The sequence below is a fragment of the Ciona robusta genome, chromosome 7 (genome assembly GCF_009617815.1).
Source record: "Ciona robusta chromosome 7, ASM961781v2".
Classification (NCBI taxonomy): domain Eukaryota; kingdom Metazoa; phylum Chordata; class Ascidiacea; order Phlebobranchia; family Cionidae; genus Ciona; species Ciona robusta.
This window is the reverse complement of record NC_143241.1, coordinates 504,938-524,277: the sequence shown is the minus strand read 5'-3', so window position 1 is coordinate 524,277 and position 19,340 is coordinate 504,938. Positions and strand designations below refer to the sequence as shown.

General features: G+C 37.4%; 2 protein-coding genes and 2 pseudogenes across 3 annotated transcripts in view; 2 read left to right on the top strand and 2 right to left on the bottom strand.

Annotated features, from left to right (window-relative positions):
* The window catches only part of LOC149733229 (uncharacterized), a 169,264-nt gene extending 158,663 nt beyond the window's left edge, over positions 1–10,601 (bottom strand). The window contains exon 1 of one of the 2 annotated variants that reach the window (XM_089881416.1): positions 10,294–10,601. The gene's annotated coding sequence lies outside the window, so the exon portion shown is untranslated. The remainder of the gene's footprint in view (positions 1–10,293) is intronic. The other variant, XM_089881415.1, reaches the window with a different exon arrangement.
* On the top strand, positions 39–1,877 carry LOC149733231 (uncharacterized). Its single transcript, XM_089881206.1, has 6 exons — positions 39–708; positions 818–924; positions 984–1,089; positions 1,162–1,344; positions 1,476–1,700; positions 1,833–1,877. The coding sequence occupies exons 2-6, from the start codon at positions 818–820 to the stop codon at positions 1,875–1,877; spliced, it is 666 nt and encodes a 221-aa protein (XP_089737332.1). The 5' UTR covers positions 39–708.
* Positions 3,387–5,205, top strand: LOC149733230 (uncharacterized; annotated as a pseudogene).
* Positions 10,602–11,339: 738 nt separating the features above from the next.
* LOC149733228 (uncharacterized) lies at positions 11,340–16,706 on the bottom strand (annotated as a pseudogene).
* Between the last annotated feature and the right edge of the window lie 2,634 nt (positions 16,707–19,340).

Sequence of the window (19,340 nt, the reverse complement as noted above, 5' to 3'; positions counted from 1 at the left end):
CGACCTTATATCGCGTTACCTACTCTGAAAAATGCCAATTTGCAATTCCGCCAGACACTTAAACCATAGTATACTGAAGTGATAGTACGCTAACGAGACCACGTGACCACTTTTCACGCATGAGTGCACAGTTGCACTTCGCCCGACAGTTCAGCCAGACAGTGCAGTATAACAGTGCAAGGCAGAGTCCGTATATAAGCATTTCTGTATGTTTATATACGGAAAAGGATCGCGAAAATTGTTGTATAATGTACAGTGACACATTTTTAATAGTTTAGCAAATTTGACTGATCGTTTGCGTAAAGAAATTACATTTGTAGCCAGATTGGAAATAATCATCATAGAGTAGCATATATACAATGACCTCTGCTTAAACGAAAGTTTTCTGGATGACCTATTTGCTGATTCACTAACCACAGGTAGCACCAGATATAAGAACTTTACAAGTAAAAATCTCAGAACTTATGCATTGAGTTCTAGATATTCAACCCACTGTAATTATTGAAGATTTCGGAAACAATTCTAATGCAATTATTGACATGATGGAGAAAGTGCCTGGACTGCTGAAATGCCCATATGCAGACTACCTGTATGTGCTATTTTATGGCAACATATTGACCAGCTATACGAACAAGAACAATCAACCATGTTGTTATTTCGAACCCGTTTAACAAAGGCACATATATTCATCTAAATCCTTTCTCCAAGGTAGATATTTAATAACATGCAATTTCCATTTGTGTGACTAATGGTGTTTTAAACTTGCACCTTCTATATTGTACTTGGAGTTTTAAAAACAAGTTTATTATCTTTTAAGATGAATCTTAAGCTGGCGAAAGATATCTTCAGTTTACAGGTGGCAAAAAACTTGGATTCTGTCCAGGGAGCTGAAGGTACAGCAATGTTTGTGGCTCATGTTACTGAGTAAGTTACAGTAAATTTACAAATTTCCCAGGCATTTGATAAATGACCTGTTATTACAGGTGGTTTGAAATCATAAACGCAAAGGCAAATCATGCTATATACAGTATGTCCGATTCACGGATACTGAAACTAAAGAGTTTCATAGAATTTTTATTGGATTGGAAAGTAAGACTTTTTGATTTATAAAAATCCTTGTATGAATGAAAAGTTATATAGCCCACCTAACCTATTCTGTAGAAAGATGTTGAAGAAAATCATCGTGGGGAAAATAAGCGATTAATGGCTAGTCCCACACTGATTGGTCTAATATTTACGACCAGAAATTGTATAGCCCTAGTACAGCGTCTTTTGAAGACCAATCGCTACATTTGTCCAGGATCTTTTACTCAAGATCCCCTCGAAGCACTTTTTGGAAACATTGTGAGTTTTATGTCAGTAATTTTCCCAAATTCTTAAAATAAACATCGATTATGAATGTGAAACAAAATGATATATCAAAGTACCCTTTTTCTGTCAAATATTTTTATATTAATTAGAATGTTTTTATTTAGCGTGAAATGGGCAGACGAATGCAAGACCCAGATATACATCAGTTTGGATATTCTGTTGCACACTATACCCAAAGAAAAGTTATCAAAAAAATTAAAGGTGGGAACACCACATTCGGAACCAAAAATATGTGGACCACTGTATGTGATGCTCCGATGCAGATATACATCAGTTTGGATATTCTGTTGCACACTATACCCAAAGAAAAGTTATCAAAAAAATTAAAGGTGGGAACACCACATTCGGAACCAAAAATATGTGGACCACTGTATGTGATGCTCCGATGCCCAAAAGAAAAAAGTTGTAACTTTTTTTCTTTTACCGTTTTTTTATTCTATAATCCTAATATTGATCTCAAGGAGGGGCCTCTGTCCTGCTTTATCAAAAAAAAACTTGAGAAATGATGTATTGGGTAGGATAGCAGGACAGATCGACACAGTCGAGGCAAAAGGCTATTTAAATTTATGGATAACTTTTCGCTTCTTAAACTGTATACACATGATAAGCATAAGCTGAATAATAAATAAAACATTTATACTGCACTAACTGATCGCACCCAGAGCAAAACTCTTTTTTAAAGGTCGGTATTATAATAAAATTTTCGAAATACAGTTCAAACAAGAATAATAAAAGGGCAGGAAAAGAACAAAGAAAAAATAAAGCAATGTGTTAAAATAAAATATAAGCGTTCATATATTGATTGGGTAGGATAGCAGGACAGATCGACACAGTCGAGGCAAAAGGCTATTTAAATTTATGGATAACTTTTCGCTTCTTAAACTGTATACACATGATAAGCATAAGCTGAATAATAAATAAAACATTTATACTGCACTAACTGATCGCACCCAGAGCAAAACTCTTTTTTAAAGGTCGGTATTATAATAAAATTTTCGAAATACAGTTCAAACAAGAATAATAAAAGGGCAGGAAAAGAACAAAGAAAAAATAAAGCAATGTGTTAAAATAAAATATAAGCGTTCATATATTGATTGGGTAGGATAGCAGGACAGATCGACACAGTCGAGGCAAAAGGCTATTTAAATTTATGGATAACTCTTCGCTTCTTAAACTGTATACACATGATAAGCATAAGCTGAATAATAAATAAAACATTTATACTGCACTAACTGATCGCACCCAGAGCAAAACTCTTTTTTAAAGGTCGGTATTATAATAAAATTTTCGAAATACAGTTCAAACAAGAATAATAAAAGGGCAGGAAAAGAACAAAGAAAAAATAAAGCAATGTGTTAAAATAAAATATAAGCGTTCATATATTTACAAATGTGTGCCGTGAAAACGACAGTCGTTATAACACAGGTGTTCTGTTTCATACACCTCGTAACCATTCTCGATAATTGTGTTATTTATAATTTTATATGCTCCTGTTTAGTTAAAAATACTACATTAACTGCTGTCCTCTTCATCTATCACCATGTATATCCAGCAAATGATCGATAAATATTTTCATAAATGTTGTTTCCCATATTTTATGAAACACTGCATTAAAATCAATTTCCCTTGGATTTTTGTGTGTTTTCTTCACAGCAAGAATGTAGATTTGCTGGAGCACATACAGGTAGTCTGCATATGGGCATTTCAGCAGTCCAGGCACTTTCTCCATCATGTCAATAATTGCATTAGAATTGTTTCCGAAATCTTCAATAATTACAGTGGGTTGAATATCTGCCAGATCAGAACTCAATGCATAAGTTCTGAGATTTTTACTTGTAAAGTTCTTATATCTGGTGCTACCTGTGGTTAGTGAATCAGCAAATAGGTCGTCCAGAAAACTTTCGTTTAAGCAGAGGCCATTGTATATATGCTACTCTATGATGATTATTTCCAATCTGGCTACAAATGTAATTTCTTTACGCAAACGATCAGTCAATATCGCTAAACTGTTAAAAATGTGTCACTGTACATTATACAACAATTTTCGCGATCCCTTTCCGTATATAAACATATAAAAATGCTTATATACGGACTCTGCCTTGCACTGTTATACTGCACTGTCTGGCTGAACTGTCGGGCGAAGTGCAACTGTGCACTCATGCGTGAAAAGTGGTCACGTGGTCTCGTTAGCGTACTATCACTTCAGTATACTATGCTTAAACGGCCGATTTCGCTGTTTAACTTTTTGACGATAATCGTCAATCAAAAATCGATAATTAACTTTGATTATACTTTCTGCATACCGTTTAAATCGTTGCTATGCCAACAAAGAATTTTGATCTAAGATCAAAGTTGATTACACTTTCTGCATACCCTAAGTCTATAAACATCCAAAACAACTTCTAAAACAAGAATCACTAATCGCTTCATTAAATTTTCAACGAGATATCATAGCAGTGACTGAAACTTGGATAGTAGGAAACCAATCAGCTCCTTATAGCACCTTAAATGGCTACACTTTCCTATCAAACAGTCGAACTAACAGGAGAGGTGGTGGAGTTGGGATGTACATAAAATACCTTAAATGGCTACACTTTCCTATCAAACAATCGAACTAACAGTAGAGGTGGTGGAGTTGGGATGTACATAAAATCCAGAATAAATTTTCAATTATGGATGAAAAAGTTTTTGAATCCTTATTTGCTACCACCCTAACTAATATTAACCCTGGTCCTGTTCAACAACCCGTCACAGACAAGTTCCCTCTTTTGTGGAGTAATCCAGGTCACCTGGATTAGTAGTATCTTAAATCAACCTTGAATTTCAAACCCATCTTTGTTCAACACTGGACAAATTAGAAACTAGAAGTTCTAAATGCATTTTTATGGGAGACTTCAATTATGATTTGCTTAATGATAATAACAACAACCAACACACATCTGATTTTATTGAGAAAATGCATGATCAACTGCTATCAGTCAATTATAAATAGACCAACTAGAATCACAGACACACGTGCAACAGCAATAGAGATCACATCTGGACTACAGTTGACAGTTCACACATTAAAGCAGCACTTATAACAGCAGACTCAATATCAGATCACCTGCCAGTTATTTAAAGCAGCACTTATAACAGCAGACTCAATATCAGATCACCTGCCAGTTATTCAAGCAATAAACACGAGAATTCACATAAATCCGACCAAACTTACTTCAAGAGTTTAAGCCCAGGTAACATTGCAAGTTTTAACCAAAACCTATTAATTGGATATTAGTATTATACTAGATCAGGGGTTCCCAAACTTTGCTACCACCCTAATGTTCAACAACCCGTCACAGACAAGTTCCCTCTTTTGTGGAGTAATCCAGGTCACCTGGATTAGTAGTATCTTAAATCAACCTTGAATTTCAAACCCATCTTTGTTCAACACTGGACAAATTAGAAACTAGAAGTTCTAAATGCATTTTTATGGGAGACTTCAATTATGATTTGCTTAATGATAATAACAACAACCAACACACATCTGATTTTATTGAGAAAATGCATGATCAACTGCTATCAGTCAATTATAAATAGACCAACTAGAATCACAGACACACGTGCAACAGCAATAGAGATCACATCTGGACTACAGTTGACAGTTCACACATTAAAGCAGCACTTATAACAGCAGACTCAATATCAGATCACCTGCCAGTTATTCAAGCAATAAACACGAGAATTCACATAAATCCGACCAAACTTACTTCAAGAGTTTAAGCCCAGGTAACATTGCAAGTTTTAACCAAAACCTATTAATTGGATATTAGTATTATACTAGATCAGGGGTTCCCAAACTTATGAAATCGCGGGCCAATATGTGAAATCATAATTATGCGACGGGCCGCCAAGCGAAGAAGGTTTTCCTCGCTATATTTGCGACGCGACGCGTAATGGCGAAAATGCGGTTATAACGAATACTGTTAGGTCAGGAAGTTTGACGAATATGCTGTTAATAAACAACGATTCTGGAATAGATTAAACTTCGTACTTGCAGAATAAAAGACAAAGTTTCACAGTTTTTTTTTTTATTGAATTATGCCGTGAAAGCATGTTACCGATAGTTAAGAAATGAACGAATGAATGAACGAAAAACGAAAAGTAGGCTATTTATAGATCAATCATGCTTTTTACTTTGACTTGTGCAGTTGGGATTTCTGTGAAATTATTTTTGTAAAACGAGGTTTCAATTTTGTACAATTAATTCTTAGCACAGCCCCCAGGTGACTATCTGTTAATCTGGTACGAAGTTTTGATTTGTTGATATTCATCACCGAAAACGTCTGCTCACAGAGGTACGTGGATCCAAACAAACAAGCCATTTCTTTGGCATGTGTCAATAGCACGGAATAAGTATCATTGTTCAAGTTTTGATAAAACGTCAACAGCTCTTCGCTTTTGAATTTATCTTTTGCTGTTGTATTTTCCTGCAACTCAATTAATTCAAACTGGAATTTGGTGGGCATTGTTTCTACCGCACATTGAAATGGGTTTCTAAATAATTGAAACTCTGTACTACGGCTTCGAAAGTCATCAAATCTTCTCGAAAATTCATCCAGTAGACGCGTGATTGTTTCGCTATACTTAGTGTTAGAAAATAAATGTCTTGCGGCAGGATTCTCATCTGCAAATTTCGTACACATTGAAAGATTCAAAATATTTTCGTCAAGCAACTGGGATCTAACCAGAACTAACTTTCGTTCTGTTGCTCGGACGTCATCGATCAAGCTTGAAGCCAATTTGCCTTTGCCCTGGAGTTTTAAGTTTAAAGAATTCATTATGGCAGTAATGTCGACCAAAAACGCCAAGTCGCAAAGCCATTCATTTTCCTGAAGTTCGGGGATATCGTAGTTTTTTTCCTTGCAAAATTCAAAGATTTATTGGCGCAAATGAAAAAATCTGCTTAGTGTTGCTCCTGTACTCAGCCATCGGACCGCGGTGAAATAAACAACATCTTCATGCTCTGAGTTAAGGCTTTCCAAAAACGATTTAAACTGGCGATGATTAAGTCCTCTACTGCGAATAAAATTGACTGATTTAATTACGACATCCATGATATTTTTCATTTGGAGAACTTTCAAAACTAGAGCCTCCTGGTGAATGATGCAATGGTAAGTAATTAATTCTTTGTTTGTTATTTCATTAAACTTGGATTTTAGAAGTGCTACGCAACCTGATCTTTTCCCGACCATAGAAGGAGCACCATCAGTAGTGACTCTCACTAGTTTATTCCAGTCAACGTTATGATGACAAAAGGCACTGCAAATAGCATCAAAGATATCGACACCACGAGTTTGCCCTTTTAAGCTTTGCAAAGACAACAATTCTTCGTGAACTTCAAATTTGTCTGTAATTCCGCGAATGAATATAAGTAGCTGTGCCGTATCGCTCAAGTCGGTGCTCTCATCCAATGCAATAGAAAAATGAGTAAAATTTTCGAGTAATTCATTCATTTGTAAATCAATATCATTACCAATATCTTCAATGCGCCGAGTTACTGTGTTGTTGGAAAGACTAATGTTCGCAAATTTACTTCTCTGTTCCGGACAAAGCAGCTCTACAACTTGAAGCATGCAGTCCCGTACAAACTCACCCTCGATAAAAGGGCGACTTCTTCGAGCAATATTATATGAAACAACATAACTGGCCATTACTGTCGCTTCACTTTCACTTGACATTTTCTTAAACATGTTTTTTTGACTTTTATAAGATGTTTCGAGTGATTTATATTTAGCAATCCTATCATCACCAACCAAATGTTTAAATTTTTCCAAATGCTTTGTTTCATAATGTCGTTTTAAGTTGTATTCTTTTAATACAGGAATAGCCTGCTTGCATACTAGGCATATGCATGCCTAGTCTTTTTGTACAAAGAAGTACGAATGTTGCCACTTTTCTAAAACTTTTTGTACAAAGAAGTACGAATGTTGCCACTTTTCTAAAAACTGTCTGTTTTCACTCACTAGTTTTCTCTTCTTTTCGGCCATTTTTACAACGCGGTATAACCCACGTAAAACTCCTACCAGAGTAACGAGCGTGAAAGGTTGGTTGATGCTGTGACGGTCATAACTATTCTTGTGACGTAACAAAGGCAATGTAGATTATCAGATAAATTAATAAAACGATTTTAGAAGATTTTTTAAAGTAATACGTGCATTTGTGAACGTATCTACGTATGTAAATCGGTAATTTTTTAAAGTCCTCTGCGGGCCATTTATTTTGCTCCCGCGGGCCGCGGTTTGGGGACCCCTGTCTAGATGAATCAGATCCGCCAGACACTGCGTACTCTCAGTTACAAAATCGGTATTTAAATGAGTTTAAAGAATCTTTTCCTGTGGAGATTGGGTGAAAGATTAATATTTGTGTTCTTAACAGTAAGACTGAGGTGGTGCATGATCGTCCAGGCAATGGTATAAATACACATCATCTGTATTTGGTGGCAATATATATTCAGTCAGAATGTCTTAGCAGAGCTATCTTTGAATATTTAGTAAATGATCATAACAAATAACTTGCTGAAGCATTAGTAAAAGATTTATTTTTTTGAGAAACATGATAAGAAAAACACTGATCCACACAATTTTGCAGGTTGGGTATGGTATGAATGTGATATGGCAATGAAAAGCGATAAAACAAATTGCACGAAAAAAGCTTGGGCATCTGTGAACAACAACTTTCAATGAACAATTACTTGAAACAAAAATGTCACTGGTAAATGATCATAACAAATCAATGAACAATTACTTGAAACAAAAATGTGACACTGGTAAATGATCATAACAAATAACTTGCTGAAGCATTAGTAAAGATTTATTTTTTTGAGAAACATGATAAGAAAAACACTGATCCACACAATTTTGCAGGTTGGGTATGGTATGAATGTGATATGGCAATGAAAAGCGATAAAACAAATTGCACGAAAAAAGCTTGGGCATCTGTGAACAACAACTTTCAATGAACAATTACTTGAAACAAAAATGTGACTGAACTTTTTTATTTCCCATTAAAAATGTAAAAAGTATCATAGTCCTGGGTCATTATCAAAGAATTTAAAAATATAACACATATTCACTTGATCTGTTACTTATTAGTGGTTTTTATTTTATAGGTTTCTATTTTATTGTGACTGAACTTTTATTTCTCATTAAAAATGTAAAAAGTATCATATTCCTGGGTCATTATCAAAGAATTTAAAAATATAACACATATGGTATGAATGTGATATGGCAATGAAAAGCGATAAAACAAATTGCACGAAAAAAGCTTGGGCATCTGTGAATGCAGAGCTATCTTTGAATATTTAGTAAATGATCATAACAAATAACTTGCTGAAGCATTAGTAAAGATTTATTTTTTTGAGAAACATGATAAGAAAAACACTGATCCACACAATTTTGCAGGTTGGGTATGGTATGAATGTGATATGGCAATGAAAAGCGATAAAACAAATTGCACGAAAAAAGCTTGGGCATCTGTGAACAACAACTTTCAATGAACAATTACTTGAAACAAAAATGTGACTGGTAAATGATCATAACAAATCAATGAACAATTACTTGAAACAAAAATGTGACTGGTAAATGATCATAACAAATAACTTGCTGAAGCATTAGTAAAGATTTATTTTTTTGAGAAACATGATAAGAAAAACACTGATCCACACAATTTTGCAGGTTGGGTATGGTATGAATGTGATATGGCAATGAAAAGCGATAAAACAAATTGCACGAAAAAAGCTTGGGCATCTGTGAACAACAACTTTCAATGAACAATTACTTGAAACAAAAATGTGACTGAACTTTTTTATTTCCCATTAAAAATGTAAAAAGTATCATAGTCCTGGGTCATTATCAAAGAATTTAAAAATATAACACATATTCACTTGATCTGTTACTTATTAGTGGTTTTTATTTTATAGGTTTCTATTTTATTGTGACTGAACTTTTATTTCTCATTAAAAATGTAAAAAGTATCATATTCCTGGGTCATTATCAAAGAATTTAAAAATATAACACATATGGTATGAATGTGATATGGCAATGAAAAGCGATAAAACAAATTGCACGAAAAAAGCTTGGGCATCTGTGAATGCAGAGCTATCTTTGAATATTTAGTAAATGATCATAACAAATAACTTGCTGAAGCATTAGTAAAGATTTATTTTTTTGAGAAACATGATAAGAAAAACACTGATCCACACAATTTTGCAGGTTGGGTATGGAACGGCAGATGTTACAGTACCAACTGCCATAACATCTCACAGAAATGAGGATATTCCTTATATAACTTATAAGCCCCTCTTGTATGTAATGACTATCTGCTTTAAAACTATATTGTTTATTATGCTATTAAGTTTTCAGGGTTATAAAATGCGTAGCTGCAATTCTTATAAACAGGAAAAGTGATTCCCCAGCTTGTATACAAAATGGGGATATTCCTCATGTAACTTATAAGCCCCTTGTATGTAACGACTATCTGCTTCAAAACTATCTTTTCTATATGCTATTAAGTTTCCTGGGTTATAAAATGCGTAGCTGCAATTCTTAAAATCTATATTATCTTTCCTTCTTCCTTAATTAGCCATGTATGCCCACGAATAAAACTCTAAATGTTACTAAAACCTTCTAAAGGTAACCAAATAAAGGTCTCTACCCGCGAAAAAACTTTGATCTGTTACTTATTAGTGGTTTCTATTTTATAGGTTTCTATTTTATTGTGACTGAACTTTTATTTCTCATTAAAAATGTAAAAAGTATCATATTCCTGGGTGTCACGTATATCGGAAGGTCACGATACGACGTGGTTTAGTTTGGGATTCTGAGTCGGAAGTTCTCTTAACAGATCAGATGGTACACGACGTTTATTCTTAACACACACAACCTTATTCAAATAGAATCATTAACATTAATACAAACACCTTTCTAAGAAACGTACGACACATAACAATAAACTGTAAGCCATATAGCATCATGACTACTAAACTCCAATCACTTGCAATACTTTGAGTTTTGAACCAAATGGGACGACTATTTATATGCGAGATACAATGGCTAGCGCACGAAGTGTTAAACTCCATGACCGCTCGTTATCAAGCATACAATAGACGTTTCCGTACGCAAATTATCTGGGGCGTAAGTTGCTCCGATAAAACAAAAGAATTAAGGCGAGAGGCTATACAGTAAGTAAAACAAAAGGCAGACGCGTGATTAATCCGCAGGATACCACGTTAGCGTTCCAGACGAACCAATTCCCAGGATATCGCTATGATTGATACAAAGCATTTGTGACACAACCCCCTTTTTAAGAGTTGTTTTGTTTTAAGAAAATAAAATAAACGTAAAGAAATAACACAAATGTCTTTACAATACAAACGCGATGAGTATAAACGAAAACACAGTAAGCATAGCGGATTACATCCGGCTGAGATAGTCAGCCCCCACGTTATCACTGCCCTTAATATATTCGCATCGAATATCAAAGTTCTGCAAATACATTGCCCAGCGCATGATCCGGTCATTGTCAAATTTCGTTTTTTGGAGGAATGATAACGGTTGATGATCAGTTTGAATGACAAACTTCGTGCCATATAAGTACATCATGAATTTCTTTACGCCCCACACGACCGCCAGGCATTCTCGTTCGATGGTTGAGTATCGGCGTTCAGCACTTGAAAGCTTCTTACTCGCGTAGCTTACCGGGAAGTACTTTCCTTCATGAACTTGCATAAGAACTGCGCCGATCCCATCCCGCGGGGCATCTGTACGCAGCACGAATCCTAAAGAAGGGTCGGGAAGATGCAGGATTGGCTTCTTTGAGAGCATTAACTTGAGGTTGTTAAAGGCCCTGTCCTGTGCATCACCCCACTGACAAACTTCGTGCCATATAAGTACATCATGAATTTCTTTACGCCCCACACGACCGCCAGGCATTCTCGTTCGATGGTTGAGTATCGGCGTTCAGCACTTGAAAGCTTCTTACTCGCGTAGCTTACCGGGAAGTACTTTCCTTCATGAACTTGCATAAGAACTGCGCCGATCCTATCCCGCGGGGCATCTGTACGCAGCACGAATCCTAAAGAAGGGTCGGGAAGATGCAGGATTGGCTTCTTTGAGAGCATTAACTTGAGGTTGTTAAAGGCCCCTCGCCGGCTCCCAATCGACATTTTGTTGGGCGAGCGGTAACGTTGGCGCGAGCTAGCCGTTTAAACAGTTCTTCGAGAGTTGCGAGATGGTCGTTCCAGGTGCGCGTGTGTACAATGACGTCATCAATGTAGTGTTCGACGTTTTCCATGCCTTCAAGAAGCTTTCGCATTCCCCGTACGAATGTCGCACTGGAGTTTTTCATTCCAAATGGCATTTTGCAGAATTCGTAACACCCGTCTGGTGTGACGGAAGCCGTTTTTTGTATGTCATCCTCAGCTACTTTGACTTGCCAGTAGCCTTTGGTCAGGTCGATTGTTGAAAAGTAGTGATCATTAGAAAGCGTATTGAAGACTTCTTTAGCGGTGGTCATTGGTTCAGGGTCAAATATTGTTAGATTGTTCAATTTGCGATAGTCAATACATATGCGATTCGTACCATCCTTTTTACGAACCATTACGACTGGCGACGCGTATGGTGAGGTTGATGGTCGAATAATCCCCGCTTGCAACATTTCTTGAATATCGTCTCGTAATGACTTGCGTACATGAAACGGCACCATGTATGGCTTTGACCTCACTGGTCTGTCACTCGTTAGGTTAATAACATGTTCTACTAGCTCCATCGATCCAGGTTTTTCGGAGAACACTCCTGAATATGCCTTAACGATCAGCATTATGTCCCGCCTTTGTTGTTCCGTAAGTGAGTCGCCCGTTTTTATATCATCTGTTGTTTCATGGTGAACACCCAAATTCAATTCAAGTAGCTTATCGTCATCTACGGAGTCCGTCGTTTCACAGCATAATGCTCTGATAGCTTGCACGGGATACCTTGTAGCGTAGTCAACCATGGTCAGTAGATAACGATGTCCCTTCTCACTTGGTGGTTGGATTGGGCCAACCAAGTCTACTGCTACCCTTTCAAATGGCACGTCAGTCAAAGGCATTTTCTGGAGCGGGGCCTTTGCAACTTTGCCTCTGCTAATCGTCTTCTGACAGACATCACATGATCTGCAAAAACGTGTCACATCACTTCTGATACCTGGCCAGTAGAAGTTCGATAGGATCCGATCTAGCGTTTTCTTTACTCCCATGTGACCTGCCATTATAGAGTCATGAGCGATTCCTATTATCTTGTTCCGAAGGTTACTCGGAACTAACAGCTGCAGTATGGGCTTGCCGTCGTTATTAGGATTCCAAAATTGTCTGTAGAGGAGGTTCATTTTTTTCATAAACTTAACATGTCCATTGTTCCCAGAGGTTTCGTTGGATTTTTCCCGAAATTTGTCTAACGATGTATCCGAGTCTTGGGCGATTTGGAAGGTTTTCTTATTAATGGCTTCGTCGAATCCTGTACAGCCGTGTATCTTTAGGGGTTTTAATTGATGGTGTTCACGAGCCTTTGATCTTGTGACCACTGCACAGGACTTTACAGATGTCGCGGGCCAGTTAGGATCAGGAGAGTCCCAATTCCTGGCCCCGGGGATATTTCCAATTATGAGATCTCCATTCAGATTGGTAACACAGACGACTTCGAGAGTTCCAGAATAATACGGCGTGTCAATTTCGACGATCGCCACTGGAGCAGCTTTAGGTCGTCCTACAAAGCCTTGAAGGTTCTGATATTCTCCCGTGAGTTGTTTATCCAAGACTAATGATCTACGAATAAGCACCGTTGTACATCCAGTGTCCCGCAATGTTTCCACGGTTTTGCCATTAACGCGTCCGAGTACCGACTTTAAATTGCGGTTGTGGACTTGAACCACCATTGCGTTTTGTGTCCGTTCTGTTGAGTTACGCGTTGTGCCTCTGGTGACCATTGCAGTACATTCCCTAGCAGCGTGTCCATACATTCCACAATTAAAACACTGGCGACCAATAGGACCGATCGGTACGCACGCTGGTTTACGTCCCATGATCCTGTTCTCTCGTGGTTGGCATAATATACTGTAGCTCGCGTGCGCTTTGATTCTGAGCTAAATCCGTTTATCAGTTTCTTCAAGGGACTTGGGAATTTGTCGGCCATTTCCGCAAACTCTGTCATGTTTGTAGTGGAATGCTGCCTCATATACAAGGATAGGTCGCGATAACTTTCTCTGTGGAATTTTTCTCGAAGAAACAGCTCCTTGAGTCCTTTGTACGTCTTTTCGACTCCAGCCATTTCTACCCAATTGTCCAAGTAGTTTTCAAACCGAATAAAATACTGAGAAACCGTCTCGTCTTGTTGCTGGTTCTCACTGTTGAACTTATTTCGGTATCCATCCTCACGCAACCCATACCGCTCTCGGAGCGCACGTTTCAATATTTCGTAGTCTCTTCCCTCCTCGGCTGACAATCGTGAGAATACCCCCAATGCTTTTCCGGTAAGTAGTGCGCTTAGCCAGGTTGCCCATTGGGTTTTCTCCCAGCCGCTATTCTCAGCATATCTCGGAGCGCACGTTTCAATATTTCGTAGTCTCTTCCCTCCTCGGCTGACAATCGTGAGAATACCCCCAATGCTTTTCCGGTAAGTAGTGCGCTTAGCCAGGTTGCCCATTGGGTTTTCTCCCAGCCGCTATTCTCAGCATACCTCTCAAACCGAAGCAGGTAGCCATCCATGTCATCCATGTTGTCTACAGATTTTGGTAGCTCTGGCCACTTGCTAGTGCCATTGACACTTACTACCGACGCCGTGCTAGTAGTTTCATCACGTCGTTGTCTATCTTCCAGCTCCAGCTTTCTCAATTCCAATTCGTGTTGGCGAACCTGATGTCTTTCTTCGGTTTCATCTGCACGTTTCTTCGCTTCTATTTCATCAGAACGTTTCTTTTCTGCAATCTCATCCGCACGTTTCTTCGCTTCCATTTCATCAAAACGTTTCTTTTCTGCAATCTCATCCGCACGTTTCTTCGCTTCCATTTCATTTGCACGCTTTTTCTCATCCCGAACCGCTATTCTTTCTTCTCGTTCAAGCTGTGTTTTCACGAAGTCACGCAAATTATCGCCGGTATATCCTAATCGATTACCAGTTTCCATCCAATGATCAATAGACTCCATTGCCGATCCTACCAGGTTGCTGCTTAACTTCGCTTATATAATCAGATAGTTCCCGGACGAGCCCCCAGTTGTCACGTGTATCGGAAGGTCACGATACGACGTGGTTTAGTTTGGGATTCTGACTCGGAAGTTCTCTTAACAGACAACACACTAGTACCTTGATCAGATGGTACACGACGTTTATTCTTAACACACACAACCTTATTCAAATAGAATCATTAACATTAATACAAACACCTTTCTAAGAAATGTACGACACATAACAATAAACTGTAAGCCATATAGCATCATGACTACTAAACTCCAATCACTTGCAATACTTTGAGTTTTGAACCAAATGGGACGACTATTTATATGCGAGATACAATGGCTAGCGCACGAAGTGTTAAACTCCATGACCGCTCGTTATCAAGCATACAATAGACGTTTCCGTACGCAAATTATCTGGGGCGTAAGTTGCTCCGATAAAACAAAAGAATTAAGGCGAGAGGCTATACAGTAAAACAAAAGGCAGGTCTGCGTGATTAATCCGCAGGATACCACGTTAGCGGTCCAGACGAACCAATTCCCAGGATATCGCTATGATTGATACAAAGCATTTGTGACACTGGGTCATTATCAAAGAATTTAAAAATATAACACATATGGTATGAATGTGATATGGCAATGAAAAGCGATAAAACAAATTGCACGAAAAAAGCTTGGGCATCTGTGAATGCAGAGCTATCTTTGAATATTTACTTTAGTAAATGATTATAACAAATAACTTTCTGAAGCATTAGTAAAGATTTATTTTTTTGAGAAACATGATAAGAAAAACACTGTTCCACACAATTTTGCAGGTTGGGTCTGGAACGGCAGATGTTACAGTTCCAACTGCCATAACATCTCACAGAAATGAGGATATTCCTTATATAACTTATAAGCCCCTCTTGTATGTAATGACTATCTGCTTTAAAACTATATTGTTTATTATGCTATTAAGTTTTCAGGGTTATAAAATGCGTAGCTGCAATTCTTATAAACAGGAAAAGTGATTCCCCAGCTTGTATACAAAATGGGGATATTCCTCATGTAACTTATAAGCCCCTTGTATGTAACGACTATCTGCTTTAAAACTATATTGTTTATTATGCTATTAAGTTTTCAGGGTTATAAAATGCGTAGCTGCAATTCTTATAAACAGGAAAAGTGATTCCCCAGCTTGTATACAAAATGGGGATATTCCTCATGTAACTTATAAGCCCCTTGTATGTAACGACTATCTGCTTCAAAACTATCTTTTCTATATGCTATTAAGTTTCCTGGGTTATAAAATGCGTAGCTGCAATTCTTAAAATCTATATTATCTTTCCTTCTTCCTTAATTAGCCATGTATGCCCACGAATAAAACTCTAAATGTTACTAAAACCTTCTAAAGGTAACCAAATAAAGGTCTCTACCCGCGAAAAAACTTTGATCTGTTACTTATTAGTGGTTTCTATTTTATAGGTTTCTATTTTATTGTGACTGAACTTTTATTTCTCATTAAAAATGTAAAAAGTATCATATTCCTGGGTGTCACGTATATCGGAAGGTCACGATACGACGTGGTTTAGTTTGGGATTCTGACTCGGAAGTTCTCTTAACAGACAACACACTAGTACCTTGATCAGATGGTACACGACGTTTATTCTTAACACACACAACCTTATTCAAATAGAATCATTAACATTAATACAAACACCTTTCTAAGAAACGTACGACACATAACAATAAACTGTAAGCCATATAGCATCATGACTACTAAACTCCAATCACTTGCAATACTTTGAGTTTTGAACCAAATGGGACGACTATTTATATGCGAGATACAATGGCTAGCGCACGAAGTGTTAAACTCCATGACCGCTCGTTATCAAGCATACAATAGACGTTTCCGTACGCAAATTATCTGGGGCGTAAGTTGCTCCGATAAAACAAAAGAATTAAGGCGAGAGGCTATACAGTAAAACAAAAGGCAGACGCGTGATTAATCCGCAGGATACCACGTTAGCGGTCCAGACGAACCAATTCCCAGGATATCGCTATGATTGATACAAAGCATTTGTGACACTGGGTCATTATCAAAGAATTTAAAAATATAACACATGGTATGAATGTGATATGGCAATGAAAAGCGATAAAACAAATTGCACGAAAAAAGCTTGGGCATCTGTGAATGCAGAGCTATCTTTGAATATTTAGTAAATGATTATAACAAATAACTTGCTGAAGCATTAGTAAAGATTTATTTTTTTGAGAAACATGATAAGAAAAACACTGATCCACACAATTTTGCAGGTTGGGTATGGTATGAATGTGATATGGCAGATGTTACAGTACCAACTGCCTGTTGGTACTGTAACATCTCACAGAAATGAGGATATTCCTTATATAACTTATAAGCCCCTCTTGTATGTAATGACTATCTGCTTTAAAACTATATTGTTTATTATGCTATTAAGTTTTCAGGGTTATAAAATGCGTAGCTGCAATTCTTATAAACAGGAAAAGTGATTCCCCAGCTTGTATACAAAATGGGGATATTCCTCATGTAACTTATAAGCCCCTTGTATGTAATGACTATCTGCTTCAAAACTATCTTTTCTATATGCTATTAAGTTTCCTGGGTTATAAAATGCGTAACTGCAATTCTTATAATCTTATATTATCTTTCCTTCTTCCTTAATTAGCCATTAATGCCCATGATTAAAACTCTAAACGTCATTAAAACTCTTCTAAAGGTAACCAAATAAAGGTCTCCTACCCGCGAAATGTAAAACTCAGTAACATACATCTCACAAAATTAGACACATAAGTAACAGCATACCGTATTGGCACACGGATTCAGTCAAGCGTGACCTGTCTAAACCGGTTATTTGGAGATATATTTAATATATGGTATATTAGTTGATAAAATTTGCACAAAATGTGGAAAACATTGCAAATGATATGAAATCAATATCTGACTAAACAATGCATAAACTAATCTGTAAACGCCGAAAGTTGTTTATCACGTGGTATTCGGTTTCCTGATATGTTTAGGTTTCTATAATTAAAGCAATGATGATTAAACAGAACGGCCAAGAAACAAACAAATGCACAATTTTAAGTACACACACACAGAAAAGGAAAGTTTATGTTCTGAAATATTGTTGCGGATAAATATACCTGCAAACCCACCTCCTTCGTTCAAGTTGTAGGATGCCCCAAATCTCATCCATTTTCAGCATTTCCCTACAACAGGAAATAATACAAGATGTTAAGCGATTTTTGAATGGAAAATCTATTATACGCGGCATTGACAGAACATGCGATGTACCAGGACAAAGTGAAGAGAGAACATATTATGGGTGGAGGAAAAGAAATATTCCTGTTACCGAGAGTAATTTTCAGCTTCAAAAGGACAATAGAGATTCGATCCGAATACGAACTATTTGTAGTAAGCACACACGATAGGTGTCGTATGTACATTGGAATTCAAATCGAAATGAGCATTTAGCGACTGCCTTCATATTTAATGATGGTCCAAAGAAATGAGACTCCCACCAATTGCAGATTCTATATCATTGAAGCGCGATATCAGAAACTAAACTTTTTAAAATACACCCTGTCTTGAATGCAGTCAGGAATGAATGTATCAAAATTCAACCAGAACAATGTCGATAAAAAATTACTATTCAACCAGAACAATGTCGATAAAAAATTACTTGACTTTGCGAAACAGGATTCGTCTCTGCGTTTGCGAAACAGGATTCGTCTCTGGCCCAGTTGTATATTTTATTTTTGCTGCGAAGAGTTCCGGATTGCTCCTCACATGGCTCCGAAGAAATCGTGCCCGGGCCAACAAAAAAGCCAGATTACAAAGCAATGCAATAAACCCGGACCCAGAAGACGAACACGACACTTTAGAAGAGTTAAACTGCAGAGGAAGTCGAAGAAATTTTAAGAGTAGAAGAAGAATATCATAATCAGCAAAATATGGATTCTGGAATAACGACCGGCCGACCAGGCAATACCGGTATAAGCCAACAAATGGAAGAATTTTTCCGGTCCCGGTCTCAATCGCAGAAGCGGACTCTACTGGAAATGGATGACAAGGCCAGGACCAGCAAAGACAAGCGATTGAAGACAGTCGGAAGAGTATTGGGACCGCCTGCTGCTATAGGAGCTGGAGCCGGGGTACCTTTTCCGCGATTTGTCCGAAACCCTTCAGTTCCTCAAAAGATGACAATGCTCCGCAGAGGCTGCCATAGGAACTTTTTCAACAAGTACACCACCATGGATGGACTGTAATGACTTAACGGACCCATTTTGCTTAACTCTAATGACACAGATGGGTCTCTACAAGAATACCGTAGCAATGACACAGATGGGTCTCTACAAGAATACCGTAGCTAAGGAGTTATTAAAAGTGCAGTACGACGATACAACGACAAAGACGCCAATTACATGACTGTACCATATGTTATGAGTGACGATATAGAGTTCAAACAAGTAAAAATTTAATTGTATATATATTGTGTTAACGTTGTGTTATTTTCGTTGCGGAGTACATGGATAGATATATAAGATTTATTAAAAACGTGTATAAAACTGAATCTGAAGAAACCGAAATCCAAAAGAAAAACATTTATTTACTCGCCAGAGAACTTGAATATGGGTTCAATTCCCACTGCGCCAGGAAAAGCAGTAAAACTTGTCCTCTGCAAAAATAAATGCGTTTACTGCG